General features: G+C 36.8%; 1 protein-coding gene across 8 annotated transcripts in view; it reads left to right on the top strand.

Moving 5' to 3' along the window:
- The window catches only part of LOC149558135 (uncharacterized), a 216360-nt gene that overhangs the window by 140824 nt on the left and 52862 nt on the right, over positions 1 to 22674 (top strand). For all 8 annotated transcript variants that reach the window (XR_016364985.1, XR_016364984.1, XR_016364986.1 and 5 more), the window contains exons 5-6: positions 12693 to 13510; positions 13599 to 14654. Coding sequence is in view for 5 of the 8 variants with exons in the window: in XM_089832513.1 (XP_089688639.1) it covers positions 12693 to 13510; positions 13599 to 14654 (1874 nt within the window). In the remaining 3 variants the exon portion in view is untranslated. The remainder of the gene's footprint in view (positions 1 to 12692; positions 13511 to 13598; positions 14655 to 22674) is intronic.

Here is a 22674-nt window from a genome sequence, read left to right as displayed (position 1 = left end):
ATCAAGCACAGTTGGATGCTTCTTCACATGAGATAGAGGCTAGTAGCTCTTCACTTGGTTTGGCAAGCCAGCTGAAGACAAGGAACAAGGATATTGTCGCGACTTTATCTCATCATGATAGGATGTATGGATTGATTGAGAATCACATTTGGATGATTCAACTGCAGGAGAGACAGAAAGGAGTCACAACAGGTTCTTCTTGTGACGACTTACAGCAGATCAAGGAAGGCATGGAGGCAATGAAGGTAAGTTACATACACCGACTTTCAGATCGCGATCATCTCCTTAATCTTGCAAGGATCTATTTAGATGCATTGAAGAAGGAGGAGGAGGTTGACCAACTTTCTCATGAGCTAGAGGATACTTAGAATTCTTTGGTGTGTATTCAGTTGGCTCTCCAGGATTCTGAGAGACATGTGGACGAGCTTTGTCTTGAGGTGAGCTCAGTTCAGGAGTTAGCGCTTATAGCAGGGACTCAGTTTTCTTTTACAGTCAGGTCACATGTTGATGATTTCTCAAAGATGACAGAGTTTACAGGAGAGTCCCAGGATCTAATTATTACAGATGACACCCAGGGAGATGTTGTGGATAGTTTTGAGGACTTAGTTTCCTCAGCAGTTTTTTATGGTATGGAGGGGTTGGACAGCGATGCTACAATTTTTGATACTATGTATGTTGATATGAGCTTTGGAGTTGATTCGCAGGATATGGATGGTAATAGTCTAGAGACCAGTAACTTTGAGGATGCTCCTTTAGACAGTGTGTCAGAGGAGGTTTGTAGGAGACAGTCTAGCCAGTGCCATCATGTGTCTAGTCAGTTGAGAGTTAGCGAGTGAGACATTTCTATCGCTTGCCAGCATTTCGACGCTGCTTGTCAGTTGTTAGCAGTTTATGGATGGGGTTGTCCTACTAGTGATGAGCAGGGAGGTAGTTATCTTTCCTTGACAGAGATCCACTCTTTATGGGAGGCTATTCGGATTCTGAGACAAGATTATATGCAGTTGGTAGCCGACAGAGATTATCTTATGGAGTGGGGGAGTACAGCATACGATGCATTATTGGTCAAGGAAGATGAGGTGAGTGAGCTTACTTAGCAGCTCGAGGTGACTTCTGAGATTCTTGAGAGTACACAGTTGGCTTTCGAGGAGTCACAGTTTCATTTGGCTAAGGTGACCATGGAGTTAGAGCGACTGCAGTCTTTACCAGATTCTGTACAGTCACAAGCTGTGGTGTCTGGTGATCCGCAAATGTCTATGATCGAGGTTGATAGAGGTAGTGGAGATGAGGATATATCTGTCCATGACACTAGTATTGGCATATTTGGTCCGTTTCCACTCGAGGCAGGTTCAACTGAGTTGGGCGCTGCAACTGAGTATTGTGATATGTTTGACTTGGAGGGCACAGAGACTAGTGATGTTGTTGTTGATTCTGCACTCTTGGCTATATCATCCTCTGACTTAGCTGATGATCAGTCACAGTTGGTTGTATCACGTCTGCTGGATGAGTCTTTGATTAGGATTGGTTCTTTTTACCGGCATTATACTATAGGATATGTTCATCGGTTTGCTTTCGATCCATGTGTTGAGGAGTTGATGGCAGACAGGTTTGATCTGGGCTCTCGTTTTTGCTATTTACCGTGTAATGACTATTCACCATCAACAGTGCATGGGTGTTATGGTTATGAGATAGTGACCGGTGATCTGCAGAGTTGTAATAATTGCAGTAGGTGTGCAGTGTGTGGATTCTCTATATTTGGTGCAGTTTCATGGGGAGTTTTCATCATTATTGCAAAATTGTATTGTACATTCCACATAGGCTAGTGGGATGTGTTGATGGTATTTACTATGTTGGCAGTTTGGGTTATCTACTCTACTTGGGTTCTGATATTTTGAGAGCTTGTTTCTCATGGGTTCCTGACTTTGGAGTTTGGGTGAGTTGTATCCGTCAATTTGATTATGGATTCCTCTTGGTTAATTTTCAGAGGTTGTTGCAGGAGCCTATGTTGACTGACAGCAGTATAGTTCATGACTACATTTGGGATCCAGGTGGATTGATTGGGTTGTTGTTCGACCATTGCTTGGGGACAAGCAATTTTGGGAAGGGCGGACTGTAATGTCCCCTTTTTTAGCGTTCATAGCATGATGTTGTCGTTAGCCTATTTCCCCACAGTCCCGTAGGCTAACCGGACATTAAAGGGACTTAGAGGCCATTTGGCCTAGATAATTTCAGTTGCAGGTCTTTCTGAGGGGTTTTGAGGCAACTTTGGGCATACTTACTATTTATAGTAAGTCATCTTGGGCATGGGCAAACATCCAGTGGCAGCGGTATGTTGATGGTAATTGTTTAAAATGGGCAAGAAGACATGTTTATCATTGATAAGATTTGTTTTGCATTGATAAAGCTATTTTATAAAGTTAAATTTAAATATTTAACTTTATTAATGCATAGATTATAGTTTGTGGAAAATATTTAAATAAAAAGAGTCCCCTTTATTTTATAACATTGGAGACATAAGTTACATAAAGGGAGTGATGTTTTATCCCACATTGAGAAAACGAAAGATTGAGCTCTTGTGAGAACACTATAAAAGAAAGGGAAGAGCTTCTTTTAAGTATGGTTGGAAAATATCAAAGAAATTGGAAAATTTTGTGGAGATTATGTCTCAATAGTTTGAAGGACAAAATCCCTTCAAGCTGGAAATCTTGACGCCATTGAAAGATATGGTCTTGAGATTCAACATGGTAGCAGTCTGAAAAAAGCAGATACGAAAAAGTAGCCCGAAAAAAGCGGAACCGAAAAAGCAGGCGGAAAAAGCAATCCATAAAAAGCAGTTCGAAAAAGCGGATCCGAAAAAGCAGTCAAAAAAGCAAATCGAAAAAAGCAAAGCAAAAGGGGCAGCATTGTAAAAAATTATTACAGCCATCTACAATCAGGTTCTTCACTTCTCATTTGGCATATTTTCTGAGAAATGTAGGTTTTCAGCTGAGTACAAAATATAGCTTCAGGACTTCACTATTTTCATATTGTACTTGTCTTTGTTTGCCATTTGGCATTATTGGTATCAAAGGAAGGCTAGGATTTTGCAATTGAAAGAGCATTGTAATTTTTAGACCATCTATATTGCAAACCTAGAGTTTGATGATCAACTTATTAGTTTGCATGCCAATTGTTTGACAAAATGTCAATTGGCTGTAAGTTCTCTTTTTGGCATAAACAATGTCATAATTTTGCATACTAAGTGTTTATATTAATGCCACTTGGTTGTAAGTGCATTAATGCCATCTTAGGTTGCATCCAAAGTATTTGTCATAATCACTAGTTGTTGTAGCTGCATATTGTAAGTAGTTTAAGTCACATATTTGTATTGAATATTGCCAAAATTAGTTGCACATTCATGTTAGGTCATTGTTTAGACAATCTGGAGTCTTTTGTAAGCACTCTCTTTGATGCAAACCGAAACAAGAGTTATTGCAGCAATCTGAAAAGTTATATCAGTCATATGACCCCTTGTATGCAAAGTGTTTGACAAAATTCCTTGAGCTTTCATCAGCATTTTTGAGAGCAGATTTGAGGAGGGTTATTACAGATTTTAATAACGTTCAAATTATAATAACATTTCAATTATTATAATTCTTGAATTATAACTTTCCAACTCTATTCTTTTGACAACACTTGGCATGGAGATTGATTTGGGTGAAATTTGAATGGGTTCTTGTAACCGTAGGAAGCTGTATAGTCAAGCCTTCCATTTTAATTGAGTCACATACTCGAGATCAAACCATTCTTTTATTCTTCCTCCGTGTCAATACTTGTTATCAGTAGCTCTCAGTAATACAAGGTCTGGTATTCGAAACCTTCTCTGCACACAACCCGTCATAAATTATACCATCTCAACCTTGCCGCTGGTCGCAGAACAAAGAGAAAGACAAATACCAGCATCAAAGTAAGCAGGAGTCATGTAAGGCATATGTTGTTTTGTTCTTGTATTTTATCACTGAGTCTGTACCGTAATCTAGTATGTCGAAATGTTATTCATGTTTAAGAATCGCTGAGTCTGTAGCCAAGGCAAGGATATATGCATGTTCTCCATCATATTACTGAGCCGACTGTGAGCTTGGACTATCCATTGGAATTTGACTGAACTTGAAATAGTTTATAATTATTCCAAATAAGAAAATGTTGTGAAGCCATCTATTTCCTTTTAGTCTGAAAATCGAATATTTTGGTTCAACTATTTTGTCCAGCATCTCATTAATAATCTTTGTTTTAGTTTAAAGTATCAACCATGAAATATGCCATAGAACCTTGAATAATAGCTTTGATAAGATTTTGATACAATCATCTTTGTCTGGTAAATATATATATTCCACACCAAGGAATGCACTGACGAAATGCCATTAAAAGTGAAGAGGTGTAAAGCAAAAGCAGTGGATAAAAACACGCTACGTAAAGATAGGTCAGAGAATAAATTAAACATTTTCCATCTCTTTTCTTTTCTGATTTAGTATTCCTCCATAGCCGGCTAGGCATAGTAGTTTGTGATTAATATATAATACTAGTTGTTGGTTTTCTGAAGTGCATATTCGAGTAACCTTGAGAATACATCATTTATAAATTCAAATGACAGTTGTTTAAAGCTTGATTGATTTATTAAATCAACATGCTTCCCCAAATAATCTAGAATTATATTAACACCGAGGAATTCACTGGCTTGATGGCCTGAATGGTGAGAAGGTGGAGTTAATCTACAAGAATGCAGAAGAGAAATCAATTATGATTAAGTTAAATTAAACATTCAATTTTGAAATCTTTAAAGAACATAATTATGTAATCTCAAAGTGTATAATACTGGATGTATGTAATCTTCTTGAATAATTGACAAAGCTGCCCGCTTTGAGAATTCCAAATACCTGGGACTCACCTGGCTGTGTAGCCAAAAAGATGGGTGATGAGGTGAGAGAAAGGAATCATCAATAACATGAATCAGTAGTAGATATGACATAACCACATTTATCATTTTTAATATGAATTTACTAATAGCTCATGCATATTCCTGTTAATGTGATCTCCTATTGCCAAGTTGTATGGTGAGTTAATTACTAGGAAGCCCAATAGATGGCAAGATGACCCCTGTCTAATCCAAGTAGCATGGGCCTTTCACGTTAGAGATCGTGAGGAGATAAGATTTGGTCCGAGGTTGGGTGGTTAAGCCCTTGACAATGTTTCACCGCTTCCCAAGGTGTCAAACGAGCGTCAGACAGAGATAAGCTATACATTCAATTGTTAAATAGGTAATATCACTTTTATTTATGAGGAAGTAAGATTAAATTGAGTTATTTTCATTGGTACTGTTATTTTACACCTAGATATAAGAAATAGAATCATGGATTGCTTTTCATTTATATGAATATTGAATATAAGCATATTTCTAATCTTGAGATACTGTCACAGTTAAGTAATCAGAGGGAAAGGAATCTGAAGCCCTAATTGATTGAGAGATGGTTGGAACCCTAAATGATACTGTGGTATCGGAAGCCCTAATTGAATCCGTGTTATTGGAAGCCCTATTAGAATCAGTGGTATCGGAAGCCCTAATTGAATCTGAGGTATTGGAAGTCCTATTTGAATCAGTGGTATCAGAAGCCCTAATTAAATCCGTGGTATTGGAAGCCCTAGTTGAATCTGTGGTAGTGGAAGCCCTAAGTGAGATAGCAGTATCAGAAGCCCTAAATAAACCAAAGGTAAACAATGCCCTAACTGATATAGTGGTAAGTGATGCCGTAATCTTATATAATGGTATTCAATGATAATCATCATTTGATTTTGGTTTAACAATATTGGATAGAAGTCGTTTTGTGGTATTGTTATAGAGGTATTTGTGGACTAACTTGGGTGGTTGTAGAAGTATCCCTAGTTGATTTCAATCTCAGTTTTCTGAGGTATGTAGTTTTCAATTTCTGTAATAATTTCATTTGATGGTACTTCAAGTTTTTAAGTTAAGAAATTTTGTCTAACTGATTTTAACGGTAAATCTTATTCACATGAACATGAAATGATATAATTGTCTTCCTTTGAAATGAAGTAGTAACCGTATTTTTTTGAGTATGGTATTTGTTAATTTAGACCTTGGAAAACTGGATGTTACATAATGAAGGTGACAATCTTTGATTGACACATATAAACAAAAGGTAATCATTGTAAGATGACAATCTTATAAATGGTAGACCTGTTATCATGACAAACTTCATTAAGTTGTCCCAGAGTGTTGAAAGTCATGATAACGAATGTATCATAACATACTTCATTAAGTTGTCACAGAAAGATAAAAAATTTGCAATTGTGTTATGAAAGGTGACAATCTTTCATATGTGTGAGGTCACTATTGTAAGGTGACGACTTTATCAATAGTTGATCTATCTTCTAACACCAAAATGTGTTGGAGCAAGTGTTACCGTGATTCTTCGGGATGGATTTTGCTGGACACCTTGATAACCAATTTCTCGTGGTTCTTCGGGCCGGATTTTGCCAGACACCATGAAAATCAATTGTTATGGTTCTTCAAGCTGGATCTTGCCGGACACCATAACTTAAATCTGTCATAAACCACACTTAAAGTGGTGTTCAAATCTTGTATTATATTTGCTTCAATTCTCTTTTGCTAAAGAGGGAGTGTTCAAAAATTTAGCCTTATAGTGAATTGAATATCATACTGAGATGATATCCCTTCATATACTTGAGAACATAATGTGTTTTACAAATCCTCCCTAGCTAAGAGGGAGTGTTAAAGTTGTAGCTTCAGTTGGATTGATTTGATATACATTATTGTTATTGATAAATCATCATTTTCTATATATACATATTCATGAAATAATATTATATATAATTATTATATATCATACTCTCTCTGTATATATATATTATATAATACATATATACGTTATACATACATACATACATACATACATATATATACATATTATACAAATTATTATTATTAAATATATTAATTAAATGATGATTAAATTTTAGATACATGTCTCTTCATGAGACATGTCTCCTCTCTATTTATATGAGATCCAAATCTGCATTTGGAACATATCAATTACAATTACACTTCCAGAAAAGATTCTTGTTACTTAACAATAAGTATAATTTGAATGATGACTTCGAAATATGATTACTTTCAGCTGGTAAGTTAAAGTTAACATAACTATAAGAGTGCTTGAAAAGAAAAAAAATGATTGATTTTAAATCTAATGAATACATCAACTTTCAATAGAAAGATACAGAATGGTTGCTAGTATATGAATTAGGAATTATAAGCAATTTAATGACCAGTGCCAAAATTTGAAAGGGGTGATAGAGTCAATATCATAAATTCCAATGTACAATCTTATGTAAATTAATATATAAAAATATAAATAATTCAATCACCAAGATGCGATAAATCAACTACATTTACGCATTTTCAAGCTAGTCTACATTGTTTTTAACTCACATAGAGACAAAATAGACACAAATACGAAGACAATTCAATATTTCACGATATTTGTGATTATCAAGTTTGAAAAGCTGTAGATGATTCAATCCACTTATCCAGTGTTAAATAATTAAACAGGAAATAGAAAATGATCATAAAGGACAGAATTATATAATATCGAACTGCTAAAACCTTGCAAGTAAATGAAATAAAATTCCTTATTGATTATGTCTGCAATAGATTACAACGAAGACACTCAATAATCATGCTTTATTAATTGCAATTAAATTCCAAACAATAGTAAGATTTTGCCCAGTATTCCAACATCCACCAGCTTGGTTCAATCATTCAATATTTTCCAATAAGAAAATAGCATATCACAAGAAGCGTATATCAAATTCAATGTGCAAGATTTTTTTTAAAGAGCATCTAAAATTGTCCCTTCGTTTCTATTTTCATCTCATATTTAGAAATAATGAAGAGGTGCATGGGTGAATAGACACACCCATTCAACACTTCAACTGTCTTCCCAAACAGTATGTCTCTTCATGAAAGACAATGAAACATATACTTATCCCGTAAGCTAGTTTTATTATATATAATGAAAAATGTAATCACATAATTATTCTGCGTTTCTCCGTAACCATCAAATTGTTACTACTGACTCCCGATTCTCATACTAACGTTGAATCCATTTTTTCTGGGTAGAACATATTATGGTGATGCCTCGTAAACCTTTCCCGTGAATGAACATTCAATCGCATATGACAACATCTGTAAGATCCATCGCACACATTGACCTCACATATATCTGATGCATTTGTGATAGGTATCAAGCCTTCTAGTGAAAGTCTTCATCCTCCCGTGTACATCCTGCAGACCTGAAAGGAAAACAATGCATCATTTAGATATCAATTTATGAATAAACTAAGTCAGCGGCCCACAACATGAGATTATGAATTTCATGTGTTTGATTTATCTCAATGCCCGACTTCCTTCATTTTGTATACAAAACAACACCAGTAGATATCCAATATCTTAAGCCAGTGATTGGTCTTCAAAGTCACTCCATATTTATCGAGTTCAGGATCCATGCGTGTACGGATTAATTTCATTGCTCTACTCCTTTGCCTATGGGCTAACACATAGACATGCTTCTCCAAACTGTGATACACGGTAGTTACCACTACATAAACTCCCAACGAATTACATCAACTCCTCACGACATCTGGAAATAGAGCACCAATAACATATCGTATGCAGTTAATCTCTTTCATTCGATAACTATGTGATTTATTTATACATTAAAATCTTCCATGACATGAAAGACTTAGAGCGCATATGAGGATAGAAATGTTTTTGGTTTATAGAGGACTTCGTTCGCACAATATATGAATACTCTCCCAACTTTTGGATTTCCGCAAACTCTTCATATCATGCGTTGCTTGAACAACCATCTTCTAAATAGCGGTTTGAGTTTATGTAAGCGACTTTTCATTCAAGGGAACATATATATGCTTGGAATCCATGATCGCATCCTTGATAATATCCATAATATACGATGGGAACTTTAACGTTTGAGTGCCTGATTCACCATTTTGTCGCTTGTGTACGTTCCTATAACAAATTAAATAAATAATAGATGCTAATTATCAAATAAGATTTTAATAGGTGGTTGATTAGAATCCCTTTATAGTTTTGCTTTGATCATTGATCGCTGAATGATGTTGCCAAAATTCATTTGATATCTGAATTTTATTTGTGATGAGATATTTATTAAACTGATCGTGTTCTAAGACTCATACATCCTCATCGTGCATGGAAACAACTTAAGCCTTGAAAACCCGTGACTGGTTTGCATTTCAATTTGTTGTTTTTCTTAATCCCTCATTTATCAAACGATCATGGCTGGAGACTTCTCTGCAAAAAATTAGTAAGTCAGAGCACCTCAGATGTTCATTTTACTGGGATATCCAATTATTGTTGCATGTTTGTTTTTACAAATATGAGGTCAGACACAAAGGGACATCCATGCTTTGGCGGAATCATTTCCTCTGCAAGCCTTTGCATTGACAAACAACAAAAATGAAGGAGATAAAGCATTAGAAAGTATAACATGACTGTAGATGTTCAGGATATACAACTGTTCAGAATTAGAAATCCTTCATGAATCTGGCATATATATATTAATGAAATAGTTATCAATAAAATTCCATATATCACCCTTCTGTAGTTGCTTGCATGGTTCTAATTGAATCCTCTTGTACTATAAGTCTGCTTATATAATCAGCCATCACCATAACATCAACCATGTTACAACAATGATTAAAATCTCTTTATAAATTTGTCCACAAGGTTTTCATATATTTACTCAAGATTGCTTTTCCAGTTGTACTTTTAATCTTGCAAACATACCAATGGCAAAAATCTCCAACATTGTTTCTCAAATGGAGACACAAATTTTAGGCTCCATCAGAACCTAGCCCTCGAATTAAATTTCAGGCAATGGAAATCCACATAACTTCCATTTATACCTACAACTAGACTAGGACAAGTCTAACTCACATAAAAACTCTGAACTGTGAGAATGAACCTAAGACCAATAGAAAAATGCTAAAATGGAGAGACACACAAAATAAACATTAAAAATAAACAAACAAACAAACTATACAAAAACTAGAAAGAAACAAAAACACCAGCGACGAAAGAGTGGAGAATCTATGTAGAAATTCGCTTGAATAGGATGGTCTTCTACCCACAATGTCTCTGCAACCATGCTCACAATGAAACCTGCAACCATGAATACTTATAATTGCACTTAAGCTCAAAAACTCAGACTTCACAGTTAGCATTTAGTGCTTGCAGAGACAATAAACAACTCTTAGGGTAAATGTAAAAATGAGCTGGTAAAAGACTTGTATAGCATTGCATCAAAAGTGCATTAAATGCGGGGACACATTACAATACTTGTATGTGAAACAGCGAATGCCAAGCTCTAGAGTTCTGGCATCCATCATGCCCAAGGATGGAGGGAGATGCCAAACGTCTAGAGTCCAGTTTTGACTTAGCAGTGGACAAGAACCTCTGGGATCCCAGGCCCCAGACAGAAATAAAACATAGGAAACCAACTCCCATGGGGATAAGAGAAGCAAAAAGAAAGGGGACCCAACATTTTGCCAGGCAAAATGTACGGATGGGTATGCAGGGCATAACATACACCTGTGTTTGAGTGATAAATACTAACAAGGACTCTCTTGTGAGTTCTAAGCGCTTGTCACAATGAAAAGCATCAACAAATTCTCATATTTGATTTGTGGAAAATCTGTGATGTCTGCAATAAAAAAATTGAGGTGGCTGGTGAAAAAACTTTAAGGTCTTACATCCTGCCTACACTTTTTTTTCGAATACCATTTAGATAGTATCCCTGGTTTTCCAAGTCATGGACATGACTGCAATCCTCAATTTTCCAAGTCAACAGTATGTTCAATGTGTTGCTGCATGCAAAGAAAACTAGAATTTTTTTTTGTTCACTGACCTGGAGTTTGGGCATGTTTTCCAAAACGCACTAGAATATGTACATTACTCAGCGATCATCTGGCTCTTCAAACTTTCAATCAATTTGTGAGCATTCCAAAATATATCAAACTATGAAACCTTTTATGCCACGTTCCTGTTTTTCATCAAAGATATAAATGCAGGATCTATGCATTGCATATTGATAGATATGGATATCCAATTTAAACAACTGCTAATAGTTTTTCTCAATATTCTTTTATTTAATTGTTGAGTTTTTGATTTCTATGGAAGGAAACCCATCACATTAATTTTTTTAATTTAAATACTTTCCCACTTGCAGCTGTATATAGAACTCATAGTTGGAAAACTCGCCAAGGCTGAATAAATAAATTTGGGGAAAACTAAGCCAGTTTTTGGCAAAAACTCAAGAACTTGAAAAATTGCTTAAATTTAATTAGACATGCTTTTTTAAAGCAAAATTCAATGAGAAGATTCATCTAATGAGTCAGTAAATGAGAACACAAAAGAAACAAGCTTAGTCTAGATATATTTAAACACAAAGTGGGTACAAAATCACATTCTTGCAAGGAATGTTGATGGCTGGAAGCTAAATAGTAAATAATTTATGTAAAACATTTTAATTACATCTTTCTCTTCTCAGCTATAGTAAAAACTAAGGGAGAGGTAGAACAAGAGGGTCTAGTACTAGAAGTCTGCACTGGGCGTGACTGTGCCTCTTTGCTTGGTATGTCTGACTCAATCTATGACTTGTGCTCCATCCTGGACGTATTTCTGCCTCTAGCTTCTCCTGGCACTAGCAATGACTAATCATGCAACTCGATATCATCTAGTGTGAAACCAAATCAACTCCCCTTCTACAAAGCCTGCCTTTACAAATCATTGATGTCATCCTCTTCAAAAACTCTGCTTCAAATCTGCCTTAAATCCACTTCAAATCAATTGAAATCAGTTTGCAGGACTATTTTTCCCTTTACCAAACTACAAGCGAATAAATGAGAAATGAAATTAATTTGGGATGTTTTTGCAAAAATTCAGCAAGTACTCGACGAGTTTTTATGAAAACCTCGACAAGTTTTTGGCACCAATAAAAGTCATAAAAACTCGCCAGGCCAAAAAACTTGGCCAATTTTCGCAACTCGAAGAGTAGTCTACCAGTAGTACATCTATGATAGAACTAATGATTTGAATGGTGATTTTATGTAACAAGGATCTGTTTGTGCCAAGGGAGCAAAAGTGCAAGTAATGTAAATTGTATCCATGGAACTGGACAGTATTTCATCTTTGCGCTGTTGGAAGTACACTACACATTCTGGCTTCACTTTTCAAATTACACTCGTTATGGTGTGATCATTCAAGTCTTTATTTTGAGTCTTATACTGTAGGAGAATTATTTTGTTGTATACTCACACAGGTTTATCATAGGTTCTAAAGTGATTTATCAATTTTCTTTTAAAATATTCAATTGTATACGTTCTGTATTCAAAAGAAAGTTGGAACAAAGGCGAGAATCCTAAAATACTAATCATTTCATTATCCATTTGTCTTCTTGCTCTTTTTTTGTTGTACCATTGTGAAATGCTCTTCATATTTGCTGGATTTTCTAGTCATCTTGTTACAGAGAATATTGGAGATGAAATCTGAGCACTCAATCTTCTGCTTTTTAATACCAACTCAGGTGATACTGATGGGTGTGTATATATGACTCCACTGTTCTTCCAAGACATTGATGTTCCTTCTTCAAGAGTGTTGTGCAATCTTCGGCAACCTATTTTGGCATTGCTTGCCATATCTTCAGGAAATGCAGCAACTAATTCTGAAGCAATTGTGAGCAGAAATTCTGAACAAGTGAAAGATCTACAGCTTTTGGAAGTCAGAGATACTCTTTTAGTAGTCGGCCAATATGGTCGCATTGTGGCAGTATCTTGCAGAAATATAGTGGACAGTACATCGTGTATTATTTCAAGCATTTGTGCTGACAAAAGATCTTTTGAGATTGAGCTGGATAGAAACAGTTTTGAAATTTGTGACTGGCAGGTCCAAGCACCGGTTACATCTGTTTGTATGTTAGGTTCAAAGCATCTATGCTACTGTGCTAGATCTGAAGGTTTTATCTCAACATTGTTTGAGGATAGAGATACCCAGAAGTTGTATGGTATGGTTACAAACAATCTGCAAAACAAAGATGATAAGCATAGGATAAATCAGATTGGATCACAAAGTAAAAGTGGTAATTCAGAAAGGGCAAGGTGCAGTCTGAGAGAGAAACTATCCACCAAGAAACTGCCAGTTGCAGATGCTATTATTGGTGTAGCGGGAAAGGACATTTTGGAATCTAATATGGGTGGTAGACCTATGGTTATTTTGACTGCTCGAGGCCGTATTCTAGGGGTAGAAATATCTAATGCTGTACAGATTCCCGAGGGATATTATGCTGGAGCAATGCCTAAAAGGAGCTGGAGAACATGGGAATCAGACATGGATGCAAGTGTGAAGGTAAAACAGAGCACTTCCATTGAAAGTCATTCTTTAAACTCTTGCTCTTTGCAATCCAAGATTGAAGTTTGTTTCCATAACTTTGCAGGGTTTGATGAGCATCCTTGATGACATATCAAGAGCAGCTGATCACATTCATCAGTTCAACCATTTCTTGAATCATGCCATTAGTGAATTGGCAATTTCTTTGAAAGTTGCTTTTTCAATATTAACTGATCCAAGTAGAGATAGGCTCTTAAATCCAAAGCTGGCTAACACGAAATATGTTAGAAGTACGTCACACTCACCGAAGTGTAGTATCAAGGTTACTCCCCATTCTGGAATGCTTGCATCATCAAAGACTCTAGCTTTTGATGACTACTATGATGGTTCAGAAACAAATTGTGTGGAAAATTTGCTTCAGATGAATAATAGCAGTCTTGTTAGCCTGAGTGTGACTCTTGACAATTGCACCGTGCATACCTTGTCACCACATTGGATATTTGTGTTGGAGCTTCAAAGTACTGGTAAGGAAAATACAAAAGCCATAACTTATTCCAGTACAATCAATAATGGATTTGGTTTAGAACCTGATTCGCAGTGCATTGTAGAGTTTGATGTGAAGGTGCCTGGATTATTTGATGGTCCAGTAATTATATTAACATATCTTTGCCATCTTTGCGACTACCATAAACTTCTTCAAAAACAATGTTCTACAGATAATGAAGAGAAAACAACTAGAAGGACACATTTGAAAGGTTTGACTTGTGTTGATGATTCAAAAGTTGAGGAGTTTTTTGCTAAAATTGCACATGAAGAAGTTCAAAATACATCCAAATCAAGATCTATGCAATCTGATCCTTTTGGATCTGTGTGCATCCCTTTATCACAGCACAGAATAGACATTTTATCTATTGTAACTTCCCCACCTCAGAGGTTTCACCATGCAATAAGGGCATCTCATTTCAGTAATAAGTCTGCCGAATCAAGTATCGATGATTCTCCAGAGAAACTTTCCTATGACAATGTTCTAGGGCTCTTTTCTGGCATCTTGTGTTTCACTTTTAAAGATGGTGAAAAATATTCCAAAACAGATGCAGATACCCTTAACATGTGGAGGGAACTTTCTTTTGAAGATCTCCTGGATAGAGGAAGCCTATCAAAGGTATTAATTACCAGTTTTAGGTTATCAATAATATATTAATATTAAGTTCCTTTGTTTCTTTCTGGATTGACTTGAGGAAAACACAATCTATTTTTAACTATGGAAAGTTCTTTACCTTGTGGAATGTTTGCATTTGCCTTTCTGTCCTCTATATGGAAACGAATACACATTCTTTTATAAGGTTCACCATAAATGTAGGTCAGGGCTGAGTTAAACTTTTCTTTGGCATGGTTTTATCGTGGTTATGTTGAACTGATGTAGTAAGGAATTGGAATATCATAGTTTTCTATAATTAGAGTATGGAGAGCTGGCTTCAAGTACATCATTGTAAAAGCTCTTTACTGGTTCCAGTAAGGGGCTAATCTGTTAAACTGTCAATACCAATAGTTATGGTGATTTTTTGGTGCGTAGAAGTTCATCTTCCATTGGTAGGTTTACAAATGTGTCTACTTTTGATAAGGTTGATGATAGTAGTTATCCAGATTATCTTGCTAAGTGCTAAAGAAGCTGGTCTGATAGGATAGAGAAAGTTATAATGGCAATAGCTAATTGCATACAAATAAAATATTTTTGGGATTATTTGTTGCAAGTCCATTGGTGTTCATACAGGGCTCAGCTGGCGGCACAATAGGTTTGACTGAAATTTAACTTTATACTCAATAATTAATATTACCAATTCAAGAGGAGCAATTGACAAATGATGTGAAGATTGATGCTTAGCACTTGATTGATGATTGCCCTTAGGCAGCAACTTTATACAATTTTATTGAATCTCTTTTTGTCTCCTGACTTACAATGTTTCTGTTATTGTCTACAGGATTCAATATTGATCTTCATAACTGTCTAGCTATGGGTGTTGATGATGTGAGTTTTGTTCCACTACAACATGCATAATCAAATACTTAATGTTTCAAATAGAAACACCAACCAAACACTCAATCCTCTCTTGATATAAGGTCATCTCACATGCCAAGCTTGCAAAGTAAGATCATGAATGACTTCAAGGTTCCTTCTTAATTGTGATACTTCACTCAGTTTTATGATGTGATATGCTAGTTATCACAAAGGGATCTAAGTTATTCATTCAATGGATATCAACTCTTGCACTTATAAAGATTTGGCTTTACAATGTTGTAGAATGGTTACCAGATAGAAAATTGAAGCATGAATTCAACTTTACCAATATCAACATAAATATTTACTACCAATGATAAGCATACCAATATTGGTGAGGGATACTAGTATTCTTTTATTGATTAACAAAAACAATAAGTACATCATTCATGTTCCAATGTTCTTAAATAGAGGTCAGTTGGTTAGGGAGACCAAGCGACACATCCCTTCACTACTGAACTACCTAAACCCAAAACTATCTTTATCATATTATTGCTTTATTATGCCTTACATTATCCCCCCCCCCCCCCCCCCCCCCAAAAAAAAAAAAAAAGGAAAAAATTGTCTTGTAGATGACTTAAACACAATAACCTGAAAGGTTAGGCTTCCAGGTGGCCATTCTGGCTTGATGTTTGCAGACATATGCACTCGTTAGTTCCGCTTGGTTCCCAAGCATACAACCTGTTGCTTCTGCCTTTTGGTGTCTATACGACATATGGAATGCCCCCTCCATGTGCAGTCTTCTTCCTTTGTATGGCCTGGTCGTAAGGTCTTGGTGCCAACTTGTATGACCCACTTGCATGTTTGCATAGTCTGTACAACATACGACATCCTTATTCCCACCTTGACATCGTTTTCTTCCTGTTGTATGGACTTGGTTGATGTGTCTTTGTATGGACCCCCTGACCATACAGATTGGTTTTGTCATGGATTCTTTGTACAGACTGGATTCGTACGAACTTTCCCTTTGTCCTTCTGCGTATGGATTTTCCCTAGTTTATGTGGTACAAAAATTATCCTCTTGCGTATTGCAAACTTTGTCCTTCCTTCGTATATAGATATTGTGCATATGAAAATCCTATTGAAGCTATACGTTGTGCAGTTTTTGTCTTCCTCTTGGCCTTTGTATATCGTACGGTTTAGTCCTTGTGCCTTCATACGACAAACTCCTTCATACGGACCTGTCTTCCTTGGTGGTTTGGTACATGCAGGCTATGGTCCGTCTCTCTTTTTGTCTTTTTCCTTCTACTCCTTGATCTTTGGGTTCAACTATAGTTTAAACATCTTGATTTCTTTCCCTATAACCTTTGAGTTTTGACTCCATTGCATCTTTGAAGAGATTATTTGATAATTTTATGGCTCCGTTTGTTTCAACTTTGGCTATCCTTGTGCTCCTTATGGCATCCTAAGTCTCCTTTTTGAGATTCTCTCTCCTGGATTTGCAACATGTTGCATTCTGGTTGAAATGCTTTGTAATCCCCCATTTGCTAGTGGAACATGCCATTAAGAGAACTTGTTTCATCTTCTAAGCAATTTTCCAAGTATAATATGTTGTATTCATTTGGCTCAACTCCTTTGCCATCTTCACCCTTCGCCTTCAAATCAGATGCAAGTTCCTGACTTACTGACTAGCTTTTGAAGTCAACTGTGTTCTTTCGACCGTTTACTTCTATGGAAATGGTATTTTTCTTCCACTTATGATTTGCCTTTGCTGTGACTAATCACCCTCTCCCTAATAATGCATCATATCCCTTCTTTTCCATGGTAATCACCACAAAATATAGGAAGAACTGCTGTGTGCCTATCACTACTTTTTGTCCTATTAGCATCCCTATAGGCTTGATCCCATGTTGATCTGCTCCCATCGGCTGAAATGTGGGTGGCCAAAGGGTTGGTTTCCTTAGAGCCTTCCAAGTTTTCTCAGGGAGGACACTAACACCCAATTCTCCGTCCACGATAGCATTTGTCAACTTGCACCCCATCATCTCCATTTCTACCACAGTAGGTGTCCTCCCCATCCCTATGGTGAGTAAAGTGTTTGCATCCTTTCCTACTTTTGCTTCCTCCTTTCCAACTTCCTTGGGATGTTCATCCTTGGTGCTTCCTCCTTGTGTTATTGCCACCCGCAACTAAGGTAATGTTTCCAATAGATCGACAATCTTCACTGAAATGGTGGCTTCTAGTATTTGTTGAATGATGTTAGGTTCTGGTTTAGACCTAGTGGATGGAAGTTTACAGGTACTTACTTTTACTTCCTTTGCCATTGTATCTTGGATATCCCTCCTAGCTTCTTCAAATCTCTCTTTCTTCGTGCTTGCATTAGGATATATGAGTTTCCTGGCTTGCATTCTTGTGATGGTTAGTACTTCCCGCCCTGGTTTTGCAATCTTGAGCATGTTCACCCCTTTTTGTGTAGGAAAGTTGGCATCCTCACGATTACCCAGTCCACACCATTTACAAAGCATTCCTCCATTCTGGCAGTCCTGAGCAATACATTACATTCATTACATCTTCTATATTGTATCATGGAGCGTCCCCTCGAGTCGTATTGAATTCGGCTCCTAGGTGTGTTGGGCATGTTGTTATTATTGTTGTAATTGCTTCTCACCTGCTATTCTAGTACCCTCAGGCAATGCTTCCATGTTTATATTTCATGGACTAGAAGGTAGTTTGCATTGTTCCCCTTGTGTAAAATATACCTAAGTGTTTTGTGCCTTCAAATTATATGGATGACCTTTAATCGAATGCCCCAATAACTAACATATGTGCATAATGCCTTCTTGTGGCATGTGTCTTTTGGGTGCCCTTCCTTTTCATAGTCTATGCACCATAAGTTTTTTCCTTCTCTTTTCTCCTCCTTGCTCCCTGCCATTTCTTTCATCCTCCTCATCATGTCTTTTCTCAATGCTTGGGTAGTTTTAGACTCGTCTCGACTTTCTTCTGAACTTTCGCTTCCTCTTCCATGCCTCCTTGCTCTAGAGGTTTTGTTTTCACTTTTTATATCTATCGGTTGAGTGCAGGCATCCACAAATGATTATGTTGGTACTATTTTGGTTTTTCTTCGTAGGAATGGGGTTAACCCTTCAATAAACTATCTTTTCTTTAACCAATCTTGATCAATTCCTTCATCCTCCTACTATATGCTCTTATGGATTCATTTTTCCTTGCCTTGTATTGTACATTTCTTTTACTATCTCATCATCATCACGTTAGTGTCTGAATTCTTCCTTAGGCTGTACGAGGATCCTTTCGTGTTGCTTTCTTCTCGACCCCTAGATCTGTGTACTAGTCAATGGTGCTGCCGCTTAGGGTGGCAGGAAATGCCTATAACCATTCATCTACATCATTCTCTCCATTCACCTGCCATATGGTTATGCACGTTTTACAATGTCATACTGGATCCTCTGATCCTTATCCTATGAATCTAGGAAGTTTTTTCTTGTCCATGGCCATCCTCTACCCTTGGTTCTCTCCTGCCAGGACAGTGTTCCCTCCTGAAGAGATTATTCCTTGAGTATTGGTCCTACCAGGATATTGTTCCCTCCTATTGGGAAAATGTTCCCTCCTACTGGGATAGTTTTCCTTCCTGCCTGGGTTTTCCCTCCTGCCAATGTAATGACCTGAGCTAGCTTCTAATTGAAATGCTGTAGAACAAACTAATTTTTTTGTATTTTGGTATTTTTTGGATTTTTTTGTAGTTTTGGTATATATGTATTTTTTTTGATATAATAGAATTGCATATAAATAACTAAAAATAAATAAGGCTCACACAATGGATTTCCAGTTCCAAATAAAATCAATTTGCTAAATTAGCATGAAAGGAAAATTTACAAAACTTAGATTAGAACCTAATTGCAGAGCATAACCAAGTGACGTCCAAGCTGATCATAATTCTCCCTAGTCTGGGAATGAAAATTCAACACCAAATAAAATTGTAGGCCCTTCTATTTGCCAATGCCAACCTCCAAATTGGTTGCGGCCCTTTCTAGACAATGAAATGCTGAAAACACAGGCCTTTGATAATGAAATGCAGGCCCAGAAATGTTAATCACAGGGCTGATAGTGTAGCCATGGGTCAAAGAAATATGCCAGGAGCCCCTCAATTTGCAATCATATATGTTGGGAGTTGAATCACCTTGCTTCTTCCACACCAAAAACTTCCTCAGGCTCCCATGTGGATTACCAGGAACTCTCCATTTATTGCAGAAATCGCACCCTTTAGATAATTCCCAGAATTTGCGAATAATATAATAGAACCCTTCACCAATTACGAGTGCTAGAAACAATGATCCTATCTCCTTAATCACAACATTTACAGTAGGAGAGAATTGCAAATTATATACCTCAGCATAATTTGCAGACACCAAACTTCAAAATTCTCAGAATTCTCTAGAAACCCTCAGCCATAATCATGAAAGATATATAATTCAAGATGATCTCTCCTCAACAAAAAACTGTATTTATAACACAAATCGAGCCATCCATCTTCACTCTCACACCTTCCGCTTAAAAGGCAACTTTATAATATAAAGTTATAACACTTTATAATATAAAATATTATGCTTATTAAATGTGAATTTAATCATTATTAAGCCAACAAGCTCATCGATAAAAGACATCAATAAAGAATCCCAAAGAGATCAAATATCCAGAATCAGAGGATCATCCTACCTAGACTACTCAATCCAAAAATAGCAACTGACCAATAGTGACTCACAAAAAATAGTAAGTCTAAAAATAGCAATCTCATGACAATGACCCCCAAAACCAAACATTAGCTCACGAGGGTCGTGATAATGAGATGACAAACCCACACTTTAGAGACTTGATAAATCGGGGAATTACAGCCAAGATAGGTTCCCCTCTTGACAGGATAGTTTTCCCTCTTGATGAGACAACATTTCCTCCTGTTTGGACAATTTTCCTTCCTGTCAGGACAATGTTCCCTCCTGATAGGACAATGTATCCTCTCGCTGGGACAATTTTCCCTCATTTGGAGACAATGTTCCCTCCTACTAGGATAGTGTAAGCTCTTGACGAGATTGCTTCTTGAGTGCCTACTCCTACCTGTAGTTCTTCCTTTGTGTTACTAGAGTGTTGTTCTTGGATATGACAGTGCTCTCCACGTGCCGGGGTTTCAGGGTCCGCCCACCGCTCCTTCCTTCCCAGTTCTTCTGAAATGCCAAATTGGTTGTGCTGCTTATAGAGAGAACTCAAACAAGTTTTCTTTAGTTTGGTTTGGCATGTGAGTTTGATTACTGGCCCCTTTTAGATTGCGACACCTTTCTTCCTGCTCCCTAAGTACGTAATCCATCGAAGGGCAGTTTCCCCTTCAATTTCTTCTTTTTGTACTCACCTTGGGTCCTTATTTGGGATTTGGGGCATGAATTGTTTTATTGTCTTGTTGTTCTCTTGGGATTTTCACGTTCTTGGAATTCACAGGTGCTTCTTTGGGCAACTTGTTGGAGTACTTGCTGTCTTCTCTACTCTCTTTGAACTTTTGGCTCTCTCTTCCTCCACTCGTACCAAGTTTCTAGCTAGTAATCGATGTATTTGTCCAAGGAGTTTGTACACTGTTGGTATCACCGAAAGATCATCCCATACCATGCTCTCGGGAATCGCTCCCTCTTAGGCTTCCCTTTGCACGTACTGATCGATAGAAATTTCCCAGGATACCACTAAGTCGTGTCACTTGATCTTCTTCCCCGTTATTGTTTGTGACTTATACTTGTGGTGGGAATGGTTTTCCTATCACTCCATCCCATTTGTTATATGACCTCCAAGTTCGAATTTAGCCAACAATGCCAAAAATGTAGAATGGTTACCAAACAAAGAATTGCAACATGAATTCAACTTTACTAATATCAACATAAACATTTACTACCAATGATAAGCATACCAATATTGGCAAGGGAAGCCAATATTCTTTTATTGATTACCAAAAACAAGTGCATCACTCATGTTCCAATGTTCTTAAATAGAGGTCAGTTGGTTAGGGAGACCAACTGACGCATCCCCTCGCTACCTAACTACCCAAAACCAAACCTATCTATCTTTAATTATATTATTGCTTTATTATGCCCTACAAATGTGCAATGAAAATATGATTTTGATCTTAAAAAATCCGCTTCAAATTAAACTTAATTTCTACTACTACTTCTACCTCTTACTAGAAATGCAAGGAATCATGGATGACTTGGACTCTACTAGCTGTAATTCCGCCAGGAACTCCCCCCATCTAGTGCAAGCTTATAAGGAATACTCAAATGGTTTTGAAATCAATGTCTCCTTTTCAATCCCATCAAATGGATGCAAACTAAAGACTCAACATCAATTGAAGTTAAGTGCATTCAATCATCGACTTACTAGACAAGGCACCCTTACTATCAGCAAGAGGCTAGTGGCCCGGATTTGTTCGAGTCAAACAAGTAAACATCTACAACAACTTCCATTCAACTAAACTAATTCAACATGAAAGAAATCTTCTCCAAATGCAAGATTGAGGAAACCATGCAATACTATAAAGCAATATTAAGTAATCCATCATGAAGAACCAACAATGAATTATCTATTACTTTGAAAGCATCATATCAACAACTTCATTAAGTTTCTCCCTTAGGTATCTTACTCTAATCTCCTATCTCTCTACTACCTCCAATCCCTAAGCTAATCTCCTCTCATCTAATGAGTTACAAATGAGAAGGCATTGGCCTTTTATAGATGTCCAATTACAATGAAGGGCCCAGATTGGTTCAAGATCAAGGGCTGAGATTTTGTCCCACAAACCTTGCCCAATTTACAACCAATTACATGAAAGCACCAATTCATGGGCCAGTAAGAAAATTACAATAATCTTGATAGCCAATGAGAAAATCGGACACTCGGCACATTTTTTTTACTGTGCTTAAAAATGAAATTTTGTAATTGGAGGGGGCAAACAATTGCCACCTCATCATCCTTTTTGAATTCTTCATGGAATTGATTTTCCTTGGATATGTCTTCATGTAGCTAGATCCTCCATGCTTTTCTGAATTTCCTCTTGATTTTGACTTGAGTTTGTGTGTTGATAGCTTGACCATGAGTCCTTCCTTCTCACTTGAGTCCTCAAGATTGAGCCATCTCCTTA

Source organism: Cupressus sempervirens, chromosome 5 (genome assembly GCF_028749045.1).
Source record: "Cupressus sempervirens isolate cs-2001-9-10 chromosome 5, ASM2874904v1, whole genome shotgun sequence".
Lineage (NCBI taxonomy): Eukaryota > Viridiplantae > Streptophyta > Pinopsida > Cupressales > Cupressaceae > Cupressus > Cupressus sempervirens.
Note: the sequence above shows the minus strand (reverse complement) of the source record. Positions and strands in the feature narration are given on the sequence as shown.